Raw genomic sequence first — 21,687 nt, 5'->3', positions numbered from 1 at the left:
GAACCTTAAAGATCAAGTTATTAATTCATTTTCTGAAGAAAGTTTAAAGGACATTTCCTCTCCTGTTCAGTGTTTTTGTAAACATTATTGAGCCAGCAAGTTTTTGAATATTTACAATTCTGCATCTTTTAACCAACTTTTTCTCTTCTGTAAATTGAAGCCTAATTACATTCCATCAATGCAGACAATTCTATTGATGCAAGGTATTCAATGTATGATCTCAAAAAATGATACAATACCTGTGTAAACATTGGACTTGTAAATGCATTCCTATACTACTGACTGTTATGTTGTATGCCACACAGCAGAGAGAAAACACATGCATATTTTTATATCAACTGTCTGACAGCTGTAAGGTTTACCATAAATTTATGTTTGCAAGCTGACCACAGCATTGAGCAGTCCATGTTCCCCGGGGTTGGAGAATAATTGCACTATTTAATTATTTTTGAGTTGGTTTTGTTATGTCCCTTATGAGAAGACCATCTGCTATGCAGTACCTTACCTTGCCCTGTGATACACTTCAGAACTAATAAAATCAATATATTACTGTAGTAACGGAAGCTTTCCTGGAGTATCACATTCTTACTTTACACAAGAATCACAACTGCCGGATATTTTTATACTTTCCATTTTGGTACCCTTCTTATAAAAATAAAAACTGCATTCATATTTTATGATACTAAACAATAAAATCACACAAAAAAGAGGTTATTTGATGGTGAGAAAAGTGAATGATAATCAGCAGGTCTAGGGAGTCCACATGCATTTACAGCAAACTCATCATCCATCATCCTGCCATAGTGTTCCTTGGGCCTTTCCTCTGCATCCCTTGTGCAGTCATCTGTGATGAAGTTGTTACTGGCCAGACCTTTACTTGGTATAGTAATATCTAATAAATAGTTAAAGGTTATGGGAAATGGGATGATATTTTTTTCTTTTTATTAAGAACTGTATGCATATATAGGCTTGGCTTTCCAGTTCTTTTAAACATCTTAATTTTCTTTCCCTTTTCTCTTTTTTTTTTTTTCTTTTTTATACTATGGAATGATCAGAAGCAAAGGATTTTGCAAAAAGGCCTTACAAATCTCTGCTTTGGCCTGAGACAGTTTTATGGCATTGTAGAAATATGAAAATAAATGGAAGAGCTTAAATTTTTAGAAGTACTTTTGTAAATGTGAATGCACTTTTTTAGAAATGCTTCATTGTTGTGGCATTCTATTGCTTAGATATCAAACAGATAAAATATCAAACCCTTCTCTGTTGCAATACTTACTTCATTCACTTGCATGATTATAGTGCCTAAGTTGTTAGCTACTTATAATCCACCTCCTCTTTTTGTGAGTGACGCTTAAATATGCTTGATACATTAATTGTTTTTGGAAAATAGCAACAAGACAAGAAGGAATGTTATGTAGATGGAGTTTTGATGGTTTTGAAATATAGCTTAAACTGAATAGCTCAAGATGTGCAGTCATATTAAATCAATGCTGAAAAGTTACAACTCTAATAAATTGTATTTATGCTAATGGTTGAGTCTGATTTACTGCAGCCATTAAAAGTGAAGAATAGGGGCAATAGTCTCCTTAGAACTGTCATTTTCTCTGTTTTCTATTTTATCCTTCTACAGTTCCACAAAATGTGCCAACTCCCTCAAGAGTTCACAGTATAAATGGTTACAGCATTGAGGTCACCTGGGACAAACCTGCTGGGGTCATAGGTGTAATTGAGAAGTACATTTTGAAAGCATATGAAGAGGATGGTCCCAATGTACCCATCACTAGTGCTGAGCTTGCTGACACTAGTATGCTCACAGGTAAATGTTGTTAAGTACCATTTTTTAGGCACATCTAATAACATGGGAAGCTTATATTTCCTTTTGTTGAGCTATATAAAGTATTCCTCATCTATTTTTGTGTATAGACAGCATAGCTAATGTTTGGAAGGACAGTATTTGTGTCAGCATTCATATACATAGCAATGTAATGACTTCAAAGAGCAATAGCAGTTAAGGTACAACACAAATATAAAGGGCAATATTATTTGAAGTATGCCTTATTACTGATTTGGGGGAAATGTTTTGGGTTTTTCTGTTTGTTTTTGCTTAGTATATGTGATTTTTTTTTTCTTCCCTGTTATTACATGCAGCTCCACCTACATTAGCTCTAAATATGGGTCCCATAAAATATGATTTGATCTGATGTATGAAAGCGCTAGGTATGCTTGCCTAATTTTGATCATATGAACCTAACAGATTTCAGTGGGAACTAGCATGCATTTATGTCAATCACATTCTTTGGTTGATACCACTGGGATTTGGAGGTGGGTTATTATGTAACGAAGGACTTTGGAGCTTTGGGTTTATGGGGTTTGGTCACTGTAGAGCTGTGGGTTTATGGGGTTTGGTCACTGTTGAGCTGTGGGTTGTGGACAGGAGCTGTATGAACCATTGCACATGAGATGTTTCCTGGAGTCTAGGTCTTTTTACCTACAGAAGGCAGGCATTTTTAGGAAGAAATACTGGATTCTCTTTCTGTGGCACAGAGAACATTTTGGGACCTCTGTTCCAGGATAGTGTGGATCTGGCTTTCTGCTCTCTATTAACAGACTCCTTTTGTTGGATGCTACAGAATTGCCTGGGAAGGGAGGACATTACAGATAATGATCTGGATTATGTTGTCTGATGGGGCAATAGTACATAATCTTACTTTCATTGTAACAAACTGTGTCCAATAGTTTCATTTATACACTCCCTAAAATTAATTATATAATTCATAACAATTGAAAACATGCTAATGGCATAATGCTCCAAGCTGTTGTTTTTGTTTGGCTAAGTTTTGGGTCTCAGAAAGTGCTCCAACCCTGAGACAGTATATTATTGCTACTTTTCTGAAGCCCAGGTAATTGGTTTGTGTTGTTTCTCTGCCATGATGTATGTATACGTTTTCAAGAGCAAACATGCACACATCTAATTTTCTTTGGTTTGAAATCTCTTGAATGTGAGTAATGTGCTTACAATACCAAAACTACATGGGTTTTCTATTCTTACTGTGATCTTTTGATGAACTTGTTGGTTTGAATACTCTTTACTGATGCAATACAAATTAGATTAGTAGAAATTAAAGACCATAGTAGAAGCATATGGATTAGATAACTTATTCAGAGCGGATGATCAGAACCAAAATTTTGTTTCAATTTGTTGGCATTGTGCCATAATTTTTTGTCAGCATTATGAAAAATTCTTCACCAGACTGGACAGGTAAGAGGTTATCTGCATGCAGCTTTCAGGAGGCAGAAGAATAAGACTTTCTTTTATATTAAGTGGAGATAGTAAATGGATCCCAGTTCTTTAGTCTCTTATAGCAGACAGCTGTTGAATACTGCAGAATAAAATGACTCTAAGAACTTAAGAATGCTTGTATTCAACCACTGACCTCTCTGACAATGTCAGATTCTAGATATTTAGTACGAAAATATAAGAAATATGCTAGGCATAGAATGAGTCTTTCTGTTAATACAAATTCAGCTGGTAGTTTGTGCAATTCCTGACCTGAAAGTTTCATCTGGACCATCATGCTTAATGGTCTGTGGTAGAACTGTCTTTCTTTTTTTAAATACATTTATGCTTTTGGCTTCTGTAACTTGCTACAGCAGTAAGTTTTCCAATCCAGCTGTGTATGTGTGGAAGGAGTGCTTCCTTTTGTCATTCATAATTGTTACCCAATGGTTTAGTTGTGTATTTTCCAATTTTGGCATTGTATGAAGTATGTAATTTATGTCCTCATGCTGAGGTCAGAGCTGAGACAAATGAAAAATTAAATCATTGGTCTTTAAATTATTTTATCTTCAGCCCGTTGATTTCAGTGAAGCGTACACAGATGGACTAGTCTGTGGACATTGAGAAATGGTTACCCACAGATGTGAGACTCCCAAGAAAAGGTGTGGCTCTCCCTGCTGAATTATCTTTCCTGGTTAATCAGATGTTAACATAAACACAGAACTCCACCAGAAGATGTTATTTTTGCTTACTTTCCCTTTGAATCTGCTGAGATGGGAAATCTTGCTTATTTTGTCCTTAATTTCAGGGAAATTTCTTTAGAAGTTAGTTTGTTGAATTCCATGAGAAGATGCTACAGTAAGCCCAACAACCAGACTTGTTAATGCAGCATGAGAGAGGAAAGCACAACAGCTCTTTGAGGCTTTGCTGATGAAGCAACTCTAATATGTTTCCACTTCCTCCCTCAAATTCTCATTCACTCTTAAGCCTAGGCACCACTTAATCTGCTGCTTGCAAATGTATCTGAGGGCACTGACAACACCCTTTATCTTATTTCTTTCCTTGCACCTTTTTATACCCATCTGTTGTGGTTTATTTTATACTTAGACTGTAAATTCTTTTGAACAATTAGTTCTGTGCAGTAGGGTCCTAACCGGACCACAGTAAGAAAAAAATATTATTAAATTATTATTTAATACCAGCTAGTAACTAAGCATCACAAAGCCACTTCCTTATATACCCTGGTGAGACGGGGGAGAGAATCAAACCCCTTCCTCCTCACCTCAGCTCTATTTGTTGATCATGATGTCATATGGTATGGAATATTCCTTTGGTCAGTTGGGGTCAGCTGTCCTGGCTGTGTCCCCTCCCAGCTTATTGTGTACCCCCAGCCTGCTCGCCGTTGGGGTGGGGTGAGTAGCAGAAAAGGCCTTGACTCTGTGTCAGCACTGCCTAGCAGTAACAGAAACATCTTTGTGTTATCAACACTGATTTCAGCACAAATCCAAAACATAGCCCCATGGTAGCTACTATGAAAAGAATTACCAGCAGAATAGCATCACGTTCCACAGAAGGCTGTCCTCTGTGTGTCAAATTCAGAAGAACCTGTTGTAACCTTGTCAAGAAAAAGAAAAGCTGAGCTAAATATTAAAGGTACAGTAGGTCTTTAAATGAGCATAATCCCACAGCCTATTTCTGACTTCTCAGAAACAAAAATTCCTCAAAATCTGACCCTTGTAATCTTCAAAATGTCAAACTGTTTTTTCACTTTCAGCCAAGAAAGGAATATTCAGCAGATTTAAATCTGCTAAAGTGAGGTTCTGACAGTTGAACTAGGAGTTTATTGAATAAGGTGGTATATTTCAACATGGTCTTCAGGTTCTGTATTCTAGGATGAGAGTATAAAGTTAGAATGTAAATTTTTGCTGTTCAAGGAATGCTGTGCTAGCCTATCTTGCCTTCAAACAAACATGTAGTACCATTGATACACTTTGGATACAGCCAGTCATACTAAACAGAATAATAAAGGACGTACAGGGTCATCACATCAAAGATTTTTTTTCTTAAATGCTGGGTTGCTTTACTCTGCATTCCAGGGCATTCCATGTGCTGGCATCATAAATTGGAATATAAATTAGAATTCGTATTTGATTAAGAAAAGAAGGTGTACTTTCTTTTGGAAATCAGAATATCACAGAATTACAGCATCATTGTGGTTCGAAGGGACCTTCTCAAGCAAGATCAGGTGGAGCAGGTTTCCAGGACCATGTCCGGCTGAGTTTTGAATATCTCTGCAGATGGAGATAATCCTATATGGCAAAACTTTTCCATTGTTTGACCATCCTCACAGTAAAAAGTGGTTTCTTGTCTTCAGGTGAAGTTTCATGTATTTCAGTTTGTGCCCATTGACTCCTGTCCTGTCACTGGGCACTACTGAGAAGAGTCTGCTTCTTGTTTGTTCCCTCTTATCAGATATTTATACACACTGATAGATGACCCTGAGCCTTCTCTTTTCTGAACTGTTCAGTTCCAGCTCTCTCAGTCTCTCCTCATAAAAGACATGTTCCAGTCCCTTTATCATCTTAGTGGCCCATAGTGGCCAAACTTGCTGAGGATGCGCACTTTGCCCATCATCAAGGTCATTAATGAAGATGTTGAATGGTATTGTCCCCAGTATCAGCCTTGGGGTACACCACAGCTGTCTTGCCTCAAACCAGATTGTGTGTCACTGATCACAACCCTCTGACGCTTCTCTTGTCAAACACATGAGAAAAACATTTTATAATCACTCTCATTGCCCTTATTGTAGAATTCAGGAGATTGACAAGCCTCTAAATTTTACCAGCTGCCTATTTTGGACATTAAATAAACTACTGAAACCTGCAAATAATATTTAAGTAAGATATTCTGCAAAAGAATTCAGACACATTTGGTATTCCTCTTACAGATCTCTCTTTTAATTTTGTATGATTTTTGCAGTTCGTCCTGCCTGTATCTTTGCCGCAATAGCCAAGTGCTGAAGTTGTGGCTGCACACGTGATAACGAGAAAATTGTTGTCAACAGCTTCCCCTCTGAATGCTCACAGTCGCTGTTCCCTCCTTCCCTTGACACGTGTTTATAATTACTTTTCACCTTTTAGTCTTTTATGCTAGGCAGATGAATATCTCAGGAAAAGTTAATTTAATGATTTAATATGGTTAATCAAAGGGCTCGGCTGTGCCTTGGCTTTGAAAGCACTCTAGCTGAAGAATCTCTCAGAGAGGAGATGGTGCCTCCTGCCAGTGACTGATAGGTCCAGGCTCACTGGCGGGACCACAGGGCCAGAGAAGGCTCCCTGCCAGACTGGTAAATGTCCATGCTGCAGCAAATGCCACCACCTGAGAGATTTTCCCTCTGTGGGAGGGTTCTGCTGGGCCCAAACAGGCACTGCCAAAGCAGCCTGAGGTGCTGCCACCGGCCCCTGTGCCATGACCTCCGTCTCCAGCGGGCATTGAAAGTCACAGGGCCTGCAAGGGGCAGCCCCACACCAGGCCCCCTACAGTGCTGCCTGGGGCCCTGCAAGGCCTGGGGCAACAGCTGGGGACAGTGGAGGGACAGCAGCCCCACACAGGCCAGGAGCCAAGGCTGGCCATGTCATGGCCTGGGAGGAGCTTGCACTGACAGGGTGAGCCTAAAATGGTTGTTTGCTGTCTGTGGCAGCTCTTAGAAAATGCTGTTTTCTTTGGGGAACTTTGATCTACATGGGGCGTGTAAGCAATTTACCACAGCCCAGGTAGTTTGGCCCCTAAAACTATTAATGAATTACTTGGATATTACTTTCATGCACTTGAAATTACTTGAAAGCCTTTGGTTTATGCAAATATTTTACACTCAGAACACTCCTATGCTGCAGTTAGTGAGATTTTTGTAAAATTGTAAGAAGGAATTGCAAACCAGCTCATGAAAATATACAGAATCATAGAATATTTTAGGTTGAAAAAGACCTTTAAGATTGTCAAGTCCAACTGTTACCCTAGCACTGCTAATACCAGCACTAAACCATGTCCTTCAGCACCTTGTCCACAGGTCTCTTAAATACCTCCAGGGATGGTGACTCAACCACCGGCCTGGGCAGCCTGTTCCAATGCCTGATAACCTTTCTGATATGTAGGGCCAGAGCACTGGGAGGGCTCCCATATCCCTACTCCAAGTTGGGACAAATTTCTAATGTTCTAAACCTTTTCATGTAGATACAAAGAGTCACAACTAGGCACTAACCAGATTTTGTATTACAACTACAGTCTGATAGACAGTTTGAAGTAATAAAAGCTGAAGCTTTGTGTTGAAAATATGGTTTTCAAGAGCTGCTTCATCAGGTGTTTGAAACACACCTAAATACAATAATGGTTGTCATTTTCAGGCAAATTATTTCTCTTTATCGTTATTTTGTAGAAGTAACATTTGGTCAGAAGCACAGATAGATGACAGAAAATATCTAAATATTTCCCATAGCTGGAATAATGATGGTATGTCCTTTTACAGTGCCATGCCACAATGTGTGAGATGTGGAAGGCTTTATGCATCCTTCCCACACAAAAGGATTTTGGTTTCTCTGTCTATCTCTCTCACTTGTATGTATGTACATCTTCCTCGGTGGGAGGAGATGAAGTATGCCAGAAACTGCATCTTGGCCCCTGCTCAGATCGCTGTTTGACTGCAGCACCTAATGCAACATAGGGTAGCCAATGGATTTGCCTATGCCCATTAGGTTTCTGTGGGTTGTCAGGTGGTGCTTGAGCTCCAAATGACTCTAAATCAGACTGGCAGAATGTACGTTCATATCTCCTTTCATTTAGCTGGCTTTAGCAGACTAGCAGCATATTTTTCAATACATACATTTAAAAGCATAAATGATATTAATATTCCACAATATTAAGCTTCTAACTTGATTGAGTTTAGACCTAAATGAGTCTTGTTTACAGTCCAATGCTGTTGTATAAATTTATTCATATGAAATGTAAATTGTCTGATTAAATAAGCCTGAATATTTAATCAAAATTACATCAACTCTCAGCTACATACCAATACTTTTACTAATAAAGGAAATCAACTTTTTAAGTTTTAGTGGGGACAGAAAGGCTTATTAATATGTCTTTATAGGCCTACTCAAAAAAAGTTTGCAAGAGAGTTAACAATCTCTCTTCCTCTCTCTGCAAACTTTGAAAATTAATCATCAGATTAATCACATCACAGAGTTTCCTATGTTATGGGGATTGTAACAAGTTTCCTTGAACCACTGCAATCTGGCTTGCATCTCCAAGGCCAGTGGAACCAGTGGAACTTGTGTATGGTCGGTTATGACTTTTTTCTGTTGGGAAAACCATGATCTTCCAAGTCACAGAAATCCGGTAACTAAAGTAAACTTTTTTCTTCTTATAAAAGAACTCTTAAGGAGTTGGAACAGGTGCCCTCTTGTTCAACAATTCTTCAAAATTTTATGGCTCATAGTATATTTATGGTAGAAGATGCTTTAGAAATGCAGATGTATGCGACAGATTGATGTGTACAGGCTTTCAGTCCAGAGATGCGTATGTAGAAGACACATGTACTTAAACAGTTTTTGCTACAATCTGTCAAAAACACAAAGTCAGTTGAGGACTTCCTTTTCTAGTCAGTGGATTGTGATTAAGTGTACTGTGCCAATGATGCATCTCGACACGCAAGTGACTTTGTTAGACAGATGCTGTGCAACCTCGGGCATTCAAGTTGGCTAATAGTCTTTAGGTTTGGGGAGGAGAGATCTGGTAATTTTTTTTTAAGAGCACAAACAAGAATTAAGGTAAATATATAAGGTCAAGTGTTGTTTCAATTGCCATACGTGTATTTCAAAATTGGTCCCTATGAAGTAGAGTATTAAGGAGGAAAAAATGAAAAAAATCTGACAAGGAAAAGTCCCTTTGGCAAAACATACACTCAGCTTGTGAAACAAACGTAATTTCTGTGGGTAAGCTCTGTGGTTGACATTGGGAATCTTAATATTCAGTAGCAGAGCTGAGTTTGCAGTCTGCATATGAAAGTAGTGCCTGCTTATGATTAAAATTAGCTAAATTTAACTGTAAAAAAAAAAATTGAACTAGCCTTGCAAAATTATCATCTTCCACCATCTTAGCAGCAGAAGTGAAGAACTTTAGTATTTGTGTCATGTCTGTAAAATTAAATATCTTTTTTTCCTGTGGGTTGTGTGTGCGCGAGGGGGTTTAGTTTCTGTTTTATGGGAAGGCTCCTTCAATAAACGTATTTGAAAAAGCTCACCACAATTTAAACTTGTTTAACTAATACATTATGCAGAGTAAAAGCTTTATAAGTTGCTGTAAGCAAATGTGTGTGTTCATTTCTGAAGACCTGGTGGTGTTTTAAAGGAACTTTCTGAGAAAGTAAGATGGCAGACTGGAAGAGTGAAGCATGTGCTTTCAGGAAAGTCTTTTACAGGCATGAGGAAGTTGCTAAAATACTGTAATTGCCTTCAGATCTATTTTTGGTATTTGTGAACAGAATATTAGCCCACATACCTTTGTAGTAAAACAATTTTTTTCCTTGTGAGAAGTGCTACTTTTCCACTCAGAATCTATCAGAATACCATAGAATCTGGCTGAGTTACCTGAATATGCGAGACCGCCCTTTTAGATGTACTGAACAAAAGAAGTGCCTGTTTTATGGAGAAGTGAAAGGAAGAAGCTGGATGTTTAATCTTATATACTGTATCCATTAGAATGATGAATGGAGTAGATGTAAGGATGCAACTAACTCTTACTAGTCCATGCAACCATTTTAACATAAAATTAGTTGTTGTCCCTTCACTACTGTCCATGGCAATGTTTTTATCCCTTATCTGCAAGAATGAACCTACCATTTTCTCTCTGACACAACTCTAAACCTCAACTTTAAACATTGCAAATAATTAAAGATCATTTAAATAAAAGTACAGAAAATTAAATACTAGTTTTGCATATAAAGTGGGCTTAATGTTCTAGGTGTGATTCCAGATCACACTTTTAGACTGTTAACTTCACATTCATATTTAACAAATGACATTATTCAGTTTCATGGGGTCACTGTGTCAAAATGTCTGTGTTAGAACTTTAATTTATTTCCAAAGGTTCTTGGAGTGGGCAGATAGGAGTGGTATGTTAGAATGATTTACCGTCTCCGATTCCCCATGTGGATTTTAAGGCTTGGAACATAGTCTATGATGTAAATTTTAAGTCTAGATGGATTCAGCTGCTCTGTGGTGGCAGGCTGAATGAATGGGACTCATATCCCAAATATGGGAGGCTGACTCTTTTCTTAAATATTGATGGTACCTCTAATTCTATCTCCTGATCAAAGTGACAATTTATCTACCTCTCTCTGATTAGCATTAATAGCATATATGCAGGTGTGGTTGTGGCCAAATTTTGCTTTTAGTGTCCTGTCTTGGAAAGCCTGATGGACGCTAGTGAAATCAGCACTTACTTGATGTAGACAAGAGATCCCAGTCTGAGAGTGTGAAAACTGAAGAGTTAGGGGAAGTTTTTTAAAGCTGTCAATGAACTTTGTTGGATTATAGGCTATTTTTTTTTTCCAAATTTATTTGCTGGGCTATAAATTAATTCATGTGTATCAGTGATGATCTTTGCTGTGGGACTGCTGACTTTGTACTCTAGGATAGTCAGGCACTGAGTATAAATTTCACTGACTGACTAAAAGTGCAGAGGAAATGAGTGGGTAATGAAAGCAGAGCAGCCAGTTCTTTAATTGAATTAAAAGCTGGGTGACACCAATGCAGACACCTGTCCAATTACAGACAGGCCAAGGTGTTTACCATTGCTGTAAAAGCGATTTGAAGATGACAGAAATCTTTCCGCCCACAGATTAACATAATGAAGGAGAACAGATTACAGTGGATGCCGGCCAAACAGATAGGTTGGCAGCTGAGAAAAAAGTAGTTTGCTGAAGTATGTAAATAAAATCTGTGCACTATCTATTGCCTACCTATGCAGCACATCTGTTTCTTTGTTGAAAGAAAATAGTGCAAGAGTACATGTGAAGAAAAAACATTAATTAGGAAATGGAAAAATTATTTTTTAAGTTGCTGCCTTTGCTGAACAATGTAAACAAACAAACAAACATAAACTTCCTGTTGCAAAAGGGTTTATTTGGGGTTTTTTTTGTTTCAAATTCTCACTACCCTTCACAAACCAACCTATGCAATGTACACTTTGTTGCACTGAAGGTGCTTTATATAAAACCTTTCTACTTCGTGAAAAGTAAACCAAACGGCACAATCCAAACCTTCTACAGCTATGGGCATCTTTCTGGATATGTGCTACTGCAGCTCTCAATGCCTGAAGCCATTAGTGACCCCACAGAATGTCTTCCATCAGGAAATGCAAGGAGCATTAATTCACTGCTTTGTAAGAAAAGAATTGTACAAGTGCTAAATGTACAAATAAAACTAAATTGCTTCCTAAAGCACATCAGAGTGAATAGAGAGATGGCATATACGCTGTACATGCTCCTCTTAACTGAGAACTTGCAAATGTCACAGTTAAAGGATTTGGTTTCTGCATGTGTTTATTTTCTGAAGGCAATTCCAATACTACTTTTTATACTTTCTCATGTTTAACCCTCTGTGATCTGGAAATAAGTGCTTTGTACTAAGTCTTATGCATAAAAGATGGTTTTTTGATTGTTGAAATTTCTGTGCTGAAGAATTACGTGTAGATTCCAATATTGCTGCTTTACAGGTATAGTAATGCTTTAAAACATCATTATTTTCCATTTTCTGCCTTTTAAATGCACTTAAAAATATTTGTCTTCTGTCATAAAAAGATTGCAGTCACGTTTGCTTGGTGATAGCTGGCACAGAACTCTTTTCCTTTCCTATTGAATTTATCTTGGATAGTAAGATGGCAGTGCAGCTTTCTACTGTTACCTAGGGATTTGCAAAATCAAAACTATAGAGAGTAGATTCTGATCTACCGATTTTAGTTTAACTACTCTGAAGTGAATGTGATTACTTCTGAGCACCTCCTTGTGTGTCTGAGTAAAGCTAGATCTCAGAAAATTCAATTAAATCATTGCAATACCAATCTTTGAAAATTTTGGATTAATTGCAAGAAAATTCTCAAGTATTACTGATTCAGTGAAAGCTAATCTCATATGTACCATGTGAACACACCTATTAGTAAACACAATATAAACATACACAATATAAATATTCACAAACTTACTCTGATTGTCCCACTCAGAAAAAAATATATTTATAGTGTAATTATTAACTTCCAGCATCAAATTCTCCAATCCTTTTTTGTGAACATAAAAGTCTTATATGGGAAAAAAAAGACAATTTTTAGGGTACTTTTGAAACACAAAGTTATGTTGCATTCCTTGTAGTAACTCAGTGGAGAGTAATAATAAAGACTAATTTCTTCCACCTGCTTGTGTCCATGTAATGTTGAGGGGTTTTGCAGTTATATGGTACTATGGGATGTTTGGCCAAGAATTATGGTTCTCAGAGGGACTGTTGTTTTTGAAGCTGCTTTGCAAAATGCCAGTATTGGACAGTTCTGAAATAACAGGTTGATCCTTTTTTTTTTTTTTTTTAATATGAAACATCCCATTGATTTCACTAAAAGCTGTGAGAGTCAAGGTGAGAACATGATTTGAAATAAAACTTGACATAGATTGGCCTTCTTTTAATTACTTCTGCATTTTTATACCATATTACCTTATTGTCAGACCTACTTTGACATGGGAACTGCTGATGTTTCTGAAAATGATGGTAAACCACATTTTTTCCATGTAGTCCTTCTGTATATTGCAGTTCAAAATATTGTGTAACTTCCTGAAGGGGTAAGCAGTGATTTGTTGCATTTGGTATGACAAGGAGCTGATCAATATGTGGAAATTTAGCAACTTCTCTTCACTAACGTAAGCAGGACCTGAAAAAGCGTAAGATTACAGATCTTTTTTTTTTTTTTAATCCCTTGGGTACTGTGTCACCTGAATTATGTTTCTGTAGTAGTATAGAAAATATATAGTCTATACTCTGCCTCTTAAGTAATGGAACACAATTGGGATTTTTCATACAAAAAAGAGATTTCAGTTTATGGATGAACCAGGATAACATTGGAGAGGAATCATTAAAATAATTGTTCTGGGACACAGTGAAATTTCCTTGGAAAGATAAAATGAATAACTGAAAAAAAACTTCTTTTGGGAAGGACTAAGAGAAACACTTGAGTTTGTCACTGTTAAATATACTGATTAAAATATACACCTCAATCTTGAGGTAATATCTGTTACAGTGAGAATACCTAATGAAACTTAGGTGCATCATTAGTATTAAGAGTAGAGTAAAATACTGTTTACTTTTATTTCACAAAACTTAGGTCCTGGCATAATAGGAATTAAACCTTAAAATACTTTTTCTTTCTTGTCTGTAACATTGGAAGCCTGTAACAGAAAACTTTAATTTTTCACTTCTGCCTATGTATGTATGTATGTAATCAGTCTGTACACTGTATGTACATTACACCTTGCTTTCTTCTGTTGCAGGCATATTGACAGGCTTGCATCCCTTCACAAACTATGCTGTAACCCTAACTGCTTGCACTTTGGCTGGCTGTACTGAGAGCTTGCACGCATTGAACATCTCCACTCCACAAGAAGGTAAAATAATTTCAAAGGTCTTGACTTCCACATTTCAGTCATGAATAATAAAACAGGAGAAGAGCTAAATGCTGCAAAGCCATTTGCTGGAAAACCCCAACCTAATTTGATGACAAAGTGCATTGCCAGACCATAATTGCTCCATTTTTTGGGGGGGTGCGAAAATGAATCAAACTCCATACCCTTTAATGACATGCATCTTTAATAGCTGTAATGCAGATTAATGGGCTTTTTAATTGCTGTTACATTGTTCATGCAAGAGCCTTGTCATTAATATGAAGCATCTGAAAGATTAATGAAAGCTTCCTCATTTTACTATGGCTCAGAAGTAAATCTAGAGACAGTCTGACTAAAAAGAATTGATTGTATGGCACAGTATGAAATTGAGAATCAAACGGTTGATTTCCATGGTTTCTTTTAACTGCTAAACACCAGCAATAGGCAACAATTATTTCAGTGTGATGAAGCCTCCAAATGCCGATAGAGTTATTTATTAATCACTGTTCAGTTTTTGTCTTTTTTTTTTTTTCAAAACACATCTACATGTTGTTGTGCTCAAACCTAAAGGTTGTGAGTGTAAGTTAATGTTTTCTATGCTTATGTTAAGTACTAGAGCAGGAAGAAAGAGAAAATACATTATTGTTCTGACTTTAGAGACGAGAGTGATGTGATACACATCAATTATTGGAGCACATGCTCCTAAAATACCTGTGAGATATCTAACTCCATTCCCAATTAAGCATAATGTCCACATCTCCCAGTTCTATCATCCTAAAGCCATGTTAATTCAGTTAAAATCATCAGTTACTCCACATTTACACCAGTAGAATAATTGAGACTTCGACATGTGTTTATAGGACAGTAGTTAATCTTTCATGATGTGGAGTAGTTTTCAAAATTCCCTCCCTCCCACAGTTCTTTGTTTTATCTTCTCATGTAAACTAGGTAGTAATACAGTACCAGTAAAACAAATAAAATTTTAGTATGAAGTAATGTGAATTACAACCATAATAATTAAAAGAACGCTGGAGTGTTGAACTGCTGCCAAAGCAGGTAGTCATGCAAGGTGTTGCCCTGATGAGGACAGTCCTGAAGATTGCAGTCTAACATTGCTAGAACAGCATTTTGATGTAAGCATGCTAGCCACTGCCAGCAGCACCAGTCAAATCAAAACCCAGTTATTGATACTTGGAAGTTCTAAATAAACTGAGTTTGGTGGCATTATACATGAAAGGGTGTGGCCTCTGACAGCCAAATAGTTAATGGACCCTGTGATGTAAAGAGGAAGTACAGTCCTTCTGGTGTAATATCTTAATTAAAAAATAAATTATGTCTTATTTTCTCAGTCTAGTGAAAAAAACAGGAATTCTTACATGTATTTGAGAAAAACTTCCTCTGTTTCCAGATCTGCTGTCACATTGGGAAGGTTTAGGCAAGAATAGATTTTTAAATTTCCCCACCCCACCCCCCAACCCCCCCGAGATCAAATAAAGCATTGGGGAACATGTGTTTTATCTCTCAGAAGAATTGAACAAGAAGTCAGTGTGTGGAGTTTCTATTTTTGGATGCTCTTGTTGCATGCTCTTAGTAACAATAAATTGATGATACAGAAGACAGACACCATATCACACCCTCCAGCTATCCCTGTTTCCCTATTGAAACATTCATTACTTTATATTGTTTTCACATTGCCAGCCACTGCTAGTTATTGTTTTAAATTGCTAGCACAGAGCTTGTAAATTACAAGATATTCCTCCCAGACTAAGGCCTGAGTTCTGCTCCCTTTGTGATATTCAGTGGGATTGCTTGTATTTCTAGCATATAACTCATTGCAAGGGTGAGAGAACTCAGCATTTAAATTATTGTCCATTGCCAACTTCCAGTATATTATATACATAAAATTTAATCTAAACAAACATTGATAAGTGTATTGAATTATGGAAAGTCTGAAATAAGAGGTAGTGCTTAAGAATAAAGTGTCTGCATGTGTGATTAGAAAGAATGATCTCTTTGTAGTTAGAAATAAAAAGTTTGTAGGAAGAGAAAATAATTTTTAAAAGCAGCACACTGAAATTGTGTACCCCTCCCCTTGCTCACCGTTATCAAGCTGGAAAGATAAAGTTATATATGCATAATTATTCTTCTAAAAAGCAAAGAGTATATCCTTGTCTTTCACAGAAGTTTCTGTTTGGCTAGGAAACCACCACATGTAATAGAAGAGTTCTCAAAATGCTAGTATATTGCAACCATAAAACGTCTTCTGAAATTTCAACTTTACCAAAAATCCTTCTGTTAGTAGAGGCTCACAGAAAGTATTTATCTGTGGAAATACAGTATAATGTAACGTAACATAACATAATATATTATAATGCAATGTAATGTAATGTACATTTTTTTCACCAGCCCCTGAAGATGTGCAACCACCCACAGCAATATCCTTTCCCACATTCTTGCTGATGAGTTGGAGTCCACCAAAAAAACCAAATGGTGTTATTATGCAATATACTTTATATATGAACGGAGTACCAATTTACTTTGGAAATGGAACCAAGTGTGTTGTAAAAGGTGAGTTCAGTGGCAAGTAGCATGTCAGATGGGTATCTCATAGTTGCTATGAATAGTTATATAACTTCGCCTTTCTTATTTTGGAGGAAGAGAAAAAAGAAATTAAATAGTGGGCTGGATGCACTTTAATTCCCAACAGGTTCCATTTCTTAAAGAATCCTTCATATAACTCTGTGTTGAGACTCTTAGAAATGAATGTTGCTGTGGTGTAGCTAAATCTTGCGCTGTGTTGTTCTCTTCCAAAGGGCATGAGTTGTATTTTTAATGGTTTTATAACTTTTTGATCTTTTAGTATCCAGCTCTCAAAACAAGTAAACTGTTACCTGTTGAAGACAAGATATGACATATAGATTTAATTAATACAGCTTTAACAGTTTTTCCTACTGTTTTTCTTAGATGTTCTTAATTAGAGCCCCACTGTGTTTGTTTTCTGAATGACCCATTCATTTGTTAAAAGCTTAAACTAATAATCTGTTTTCTTCTGATAACAGTTATCCAACATGTCAATAACAAAGTTGTATCAGTACTCTTAAACTATTATATAGAAGCTAAATGTTATTTGGTACTACAGTGAAACATAGTAATCTGACTTCCTATTTTAATGTAATAGGTGTAGTTTCATGAAGTATCCAAGGTGTGTGTTCAGTGATTATTCTAATGGCAAAAAACCAAAATAACCCCAAAATATTCATCTAGAAGTATTGTAAAACAATATAAATGTCATTCTGGACCCCTTAGAATTTGTATATGTTAGTAGGTACAAGTAAAAATAAAGCATTTTGTAACAGCCAACTCAGGGAGAAAAAGGGTATCAAGACCCTACTTTCTTTTTAATGTAAGGCCTTAAAATTCAAAGCCATTTCTGCATCTTGAGTTAGTATAAAACATATTTAAAAATTCATATAGTTCAAATTCCTTTGCCTTGTACAGGCCATAAGCTACTGGTGTGGTGGGTCAGTTTTGACACTGAAAAATGAATCCAGTTAGAGAACCTCCTGAAGGCTGTTGATGATCGCTATAATAAATAGTGCACACTTTAAGTCAAACTTTTTCATTCTGTATTCAAAGGTAATGGATTTTTCGTAACCATAGTAACCTTAGTGTATTTCTGGATAAATACATGAGGTATATACATTCTGGTTTTATTTTTGAATATAAACTACCACATTATGTATTACTAATAATATGAAAAATAGGATATAGGTTAGCATAACGACAGCTTAAACTAGTGTGCATTTTTCTTCTGCAAAAAAATAGTTATCAGAAGTATAGGTTCAATTAATTTCTCCCCATCCCCCCAGTTTTCTGGTATTCTTGAACTGCCATTTATCTTTTTTGCAAGATCTCCATTAATCTCTTATTGCCATACTATAATACTATTCTTAAGAATCTTTGAAGTGCAAATAGTTGTGCTTCCAATCTTATTAAAATCATTACTGAAAGTTCATCAAGGGTAGTTTTAGTGATGCGTTCATCTGCAACATGGTTATAAATTGAAAAACAAAGTAAAACATTTGAGGAAATGCTTACCGTAATATTTGGTTGGTTTTAGATACATGTTTAATTGTGTTCTGACTTAGGACCAAAATGAGTGCTTATTGATAGAAATTGCGGTCAGGTAGCTTTTGTAGTAGTTCTTTCAAAATACAGAAAAGGATAAGTTAAAAAGGGTCAGGACTTGATGCTCCATGTTCTACCTCTAAATCTTGATTGATAGATGAGAATACATCCAGCTAAACTAGTCTAAGGAAAAGTCATCTGGTTCATAAGCTTCCTAGAGCAGCTCTTGTTGCTTTCACTTAGAAATTATTTATCTTTTTCTAGAAATTTTGATAGTTTTGTTCCTATTAAGCATTTCATAACTTTGATTTCAATTAAGTTTTTAGGCCAACATAAGATGTAAAGTGAATGGAGGAATGTGCTTATTCAAAAGAGAAAGCTAGTGAAGCAGATTGTGTTGGCCTGTGCAGTGCTGCATAAGAGCCAGTCTTGCCTACCATTCTGAACATGGCATGGAGATCAGTCTGTTTACTTTGGATCCATTTTATTTAGCTGCCAGTTTCTCACTCTGCTTGAGGGGGAAATGGTGATCTGAGCCAGCAGGCTGGTAATTTGGTCACTAGTAATCCCAGTCATTCTGAATCAGGTTTATTCAACATCTCACTTAGACCTGCATATATCATTAATATGAATATGATATTCTTCTTTTTAGGCTACTGCTAAAAGAGGTATAACTTAATCTTTTTTGTGTGATTTTGTGTTTCTCCCCACCCCCAGACGTTTGTTTTCCAGTGAAAAGTTGCAGCTTTTGACTTTCCATTCCTTTTTGTCTCTTCCCGTATTATTATCCTTCTCCTTTCAACATTTATGCTAACGATACTGGTGACTTATTGCCTCAACATCATATTTTATTGTCCCTAAACAGAGAGACAAAGTTCATGGTCTCTGATACCTGTTTCCTATTCATTCGCCAAAATGATTCTCCTAATATAATAACTGTATGACTGAGTTCCTGAACAGTAGTCTATACCAGTAAGTCATAGATTCTCTCTGTGTTTTTTGAAGTGCTGTATCCATTGAAATGGTTTTTTAAAACCTTTGTTTTCATGGAGGCATCAGTTGTCTAAAAATGTGTACTTCACTGACTTTCACTTCAGACTGTAGCAAGTGCAATCAGTTGAGGCCCACACTAATTAATCTATAACTTGAAGAGGGACACGTTTTCTCAACAACATAATTGCAAATATATTGTTAACTTAGTTTCTGATCTTGACAGTTGTTGAGGGCTTGAAATACTCATTGATTTTCATGGAAATTCAAGTGTTCATTTCCTCTAGGGGTTGAACTGTAATTAAAAAGGAAACCCTTTAAAAGCACGTATGGCAAATGTACACTTCACCACATTGAAAAGGGGAACCCATTAGTCATCCATCATCCATTAGTGCCTTTAAATATTTTCCCCGTATTGACAAATTCTGTTTCTGTGTTGTGAATAACAAAACACTGAAATGAAGCTAGCCTCTGTGCCGTAACACCTTTCTTAACTGTCTGACTGCAATTTTTCTGCTTCCCTCCTTTATGCATTTGTCTCATGCGGTACTACTTCCTCATGCGACCTGGGTGCTATTTCACATCCTGAATTCCAGTGAAAGCCTAGTGTCTTCAATGGGTAGAAACAAGCCAAGAAGTACTCAGGATCCCAGGTGGAATTCAGGCTGTGTGAATCCATGCCCCTCTATTCATTCTTTCAGTTCCTCAGTGAGAATACAGAAGCTCCTGTAACCAACAGCTGCAGCTCAGGAAAGCGATGGCAGTAGGATCCTGCTCTTCAAACCTGCATACCTTACTGTTCATCTCTACTGGAGATAACTAGCGGTTGAGAAGAGATGGAGAAGCTTGTACAGTTATCTTCAAAACTAACATATAGACACTGATGTTACAAAGGCTTTTGATTTTAGAAAAAACTGAATTGATTTTTCCTGTGGAGAGGAAACGCACTTCTCACCCATCCAGACACTCACAGGCAAAACTGAAGCTTTTACTTTAAAACATGGAGATTTTTAATGTAATTCTTTTTTTTGGTGTTTGTAATTTTGACAATTTATTCTCTCTTGCCTTCTCTTTTCTTTAAATTAGTCTCCAATATTTCCCACCTGCCTTAGATTAAAGAGAAAACAGGGTGGGTTTTATACTGAAAAGTGTTAGACTGCAGTGGCCTGAGCTGGTGGTGTTAATACCACCAGAAGAAATGTGTCTAATAAATGCAGAAATGGTACAGTATAAGCAGAGACAGTAAGGATCGGATGTGACCCAAGTGCCGAGTTTTCCTTTCATGGAAAAATTATTGTTGTGAGAAAACTTTAAAAAAAAAAAAAAAAGAGCAAAATATTCCTCTATTCTTTAATGCTGAGCATTTGGAAAGTAAGTAAAGGTGTTCATGACCTAACAGGTTTAAAAAGGGAAATGACCCTAGATATCTTTAGAAAACAAAAGATGTATGAAATTATCTTTGCACTGAGTTTGGCATTGAGGATGTATGTCTGCATTTTCTGCAGCACTATATACTTGACAATGTTAACAAATTGTGATTGCATAATTTCCCTTGCAGAATCTAATGGTTCTCGTCATGAATCTTTAAAAGGAAGATATTCTTATTAAGACTCAGCTGTATGAAGCTTATTTTTCTCTGCCAACCCGAAAGAAGTGTTTCCAGATTTTCAGAAAAGAGATCCTGTCACCTATGTTACAAGGACAGATCCTCAACTGGGTTAGATGAGTGTAGAGTTGTGCTAAATTACATGTCCAAGAGTTTAAAAAATTGTCAGACTGCTTTGTACCAGGTTTCAGGAAAAGGTATTAAGGAGAGACTTGGAAAGCATGAGAAAGAGCGATCTTCACAATTTTGTCTAAGAGCATGAACTAAGCTTTGGTTTATTGAAATCATTATTTGACCTGAGTGTGGAACGTCTGATCCTGCAAAACCAGGACAGAGTGGGAGCCTTGTTTTTCTGTGAGGAAGAGGCAGATGTTTGACATCTGTGCAAACAGGGCTTAGCATAACTGAACTTAAAAATGGGAAAACCCTAAATCAGTACCTACATTTTTTTTTTCATGTTGCTGTAAACCAGTAGTAATTACATTACACACTATGCACAGCCATACACAGCTGTTAATTTGTAGTGAAAAAATATCTTGTTTTTGTCTTTTTGATCACTGTGACTACTGTTGCTTGTTTTAAATTACAGATCATGGTAATAAAACCAAAATCCATCGTAATATCGATATTGTACTAATTGCCAACTGCAAGAATTTGAGCAAGAAATCCACAGAATTGTACGCTGAGGGTAACTGCATTAAGATGTATCACTGCAAGAAGCTGAATCCTTGAGAAGAAAATACTTACTATGTTAGGTTTAAGATACAGTTCTCATGGTTACTTTTCATAGAGCTTTTAGTTACAGCCACATTTAAAACCATCAATTTCCAACCCTAAGGGTTTGCATTTCTTTGTTTTAGGTCCTGCTCAAGGATGACAGGCAACTTTTACCTTAAAGGACAAAAAAAAAAAAAGGAAAAATTCTGTAGTCTTATGGTATGAGTTTGTTTCCCATCTTCCAGGTTGTAGTGAAATGCATTTAAATACCAAATGAAC

The 21,687-nt window shown here is 36.6% G+C and overlaps 1 protein-coding gene across 1 annotated transcript in view; it reads left to right on the top strand.

Moving 5' to 3' along the window:
* Positions 1 to 21,687, top strand: part of LOC104506229 (usherin-like) — a 305,157-nt gene that overhangs the window by 78,469 nt on the left and 205,001 nt on the right. The window contains 3 exon segments of the mRNA XM_010147113.1: positions 1,631 to 1,816; positions 13,857 to 13,970; positions 16,374 to 16,535. Coding sequence (XP_010145415.1) covers positions 1,631 to 1,816; positions 13,857 to 13,970; positions 16,374 to 16,535 — 462 coding nt within the window.

The sequence above is a fragment of the Eurypyga helias genome, unplaced genomic scaffold, assembly GCF_000690775.1.
Source record: "Eurypyga helias isolate BGI_N326 unplaced genomic scaffold, ASM69077v1 scaffold6362, whole genome shotgun sequence".
Classification (NCBI taxonomy): Eukaryota; Metazoa; Chordata; class Aves; order Eurypygiformes; family Eurypygidae; genus Eurypyga; species Eurypyga helias.
Note: the sequence above shows the minus strand (reverse complement) of the source record. Positions and strands in the feature narration are given on the sequence as shown.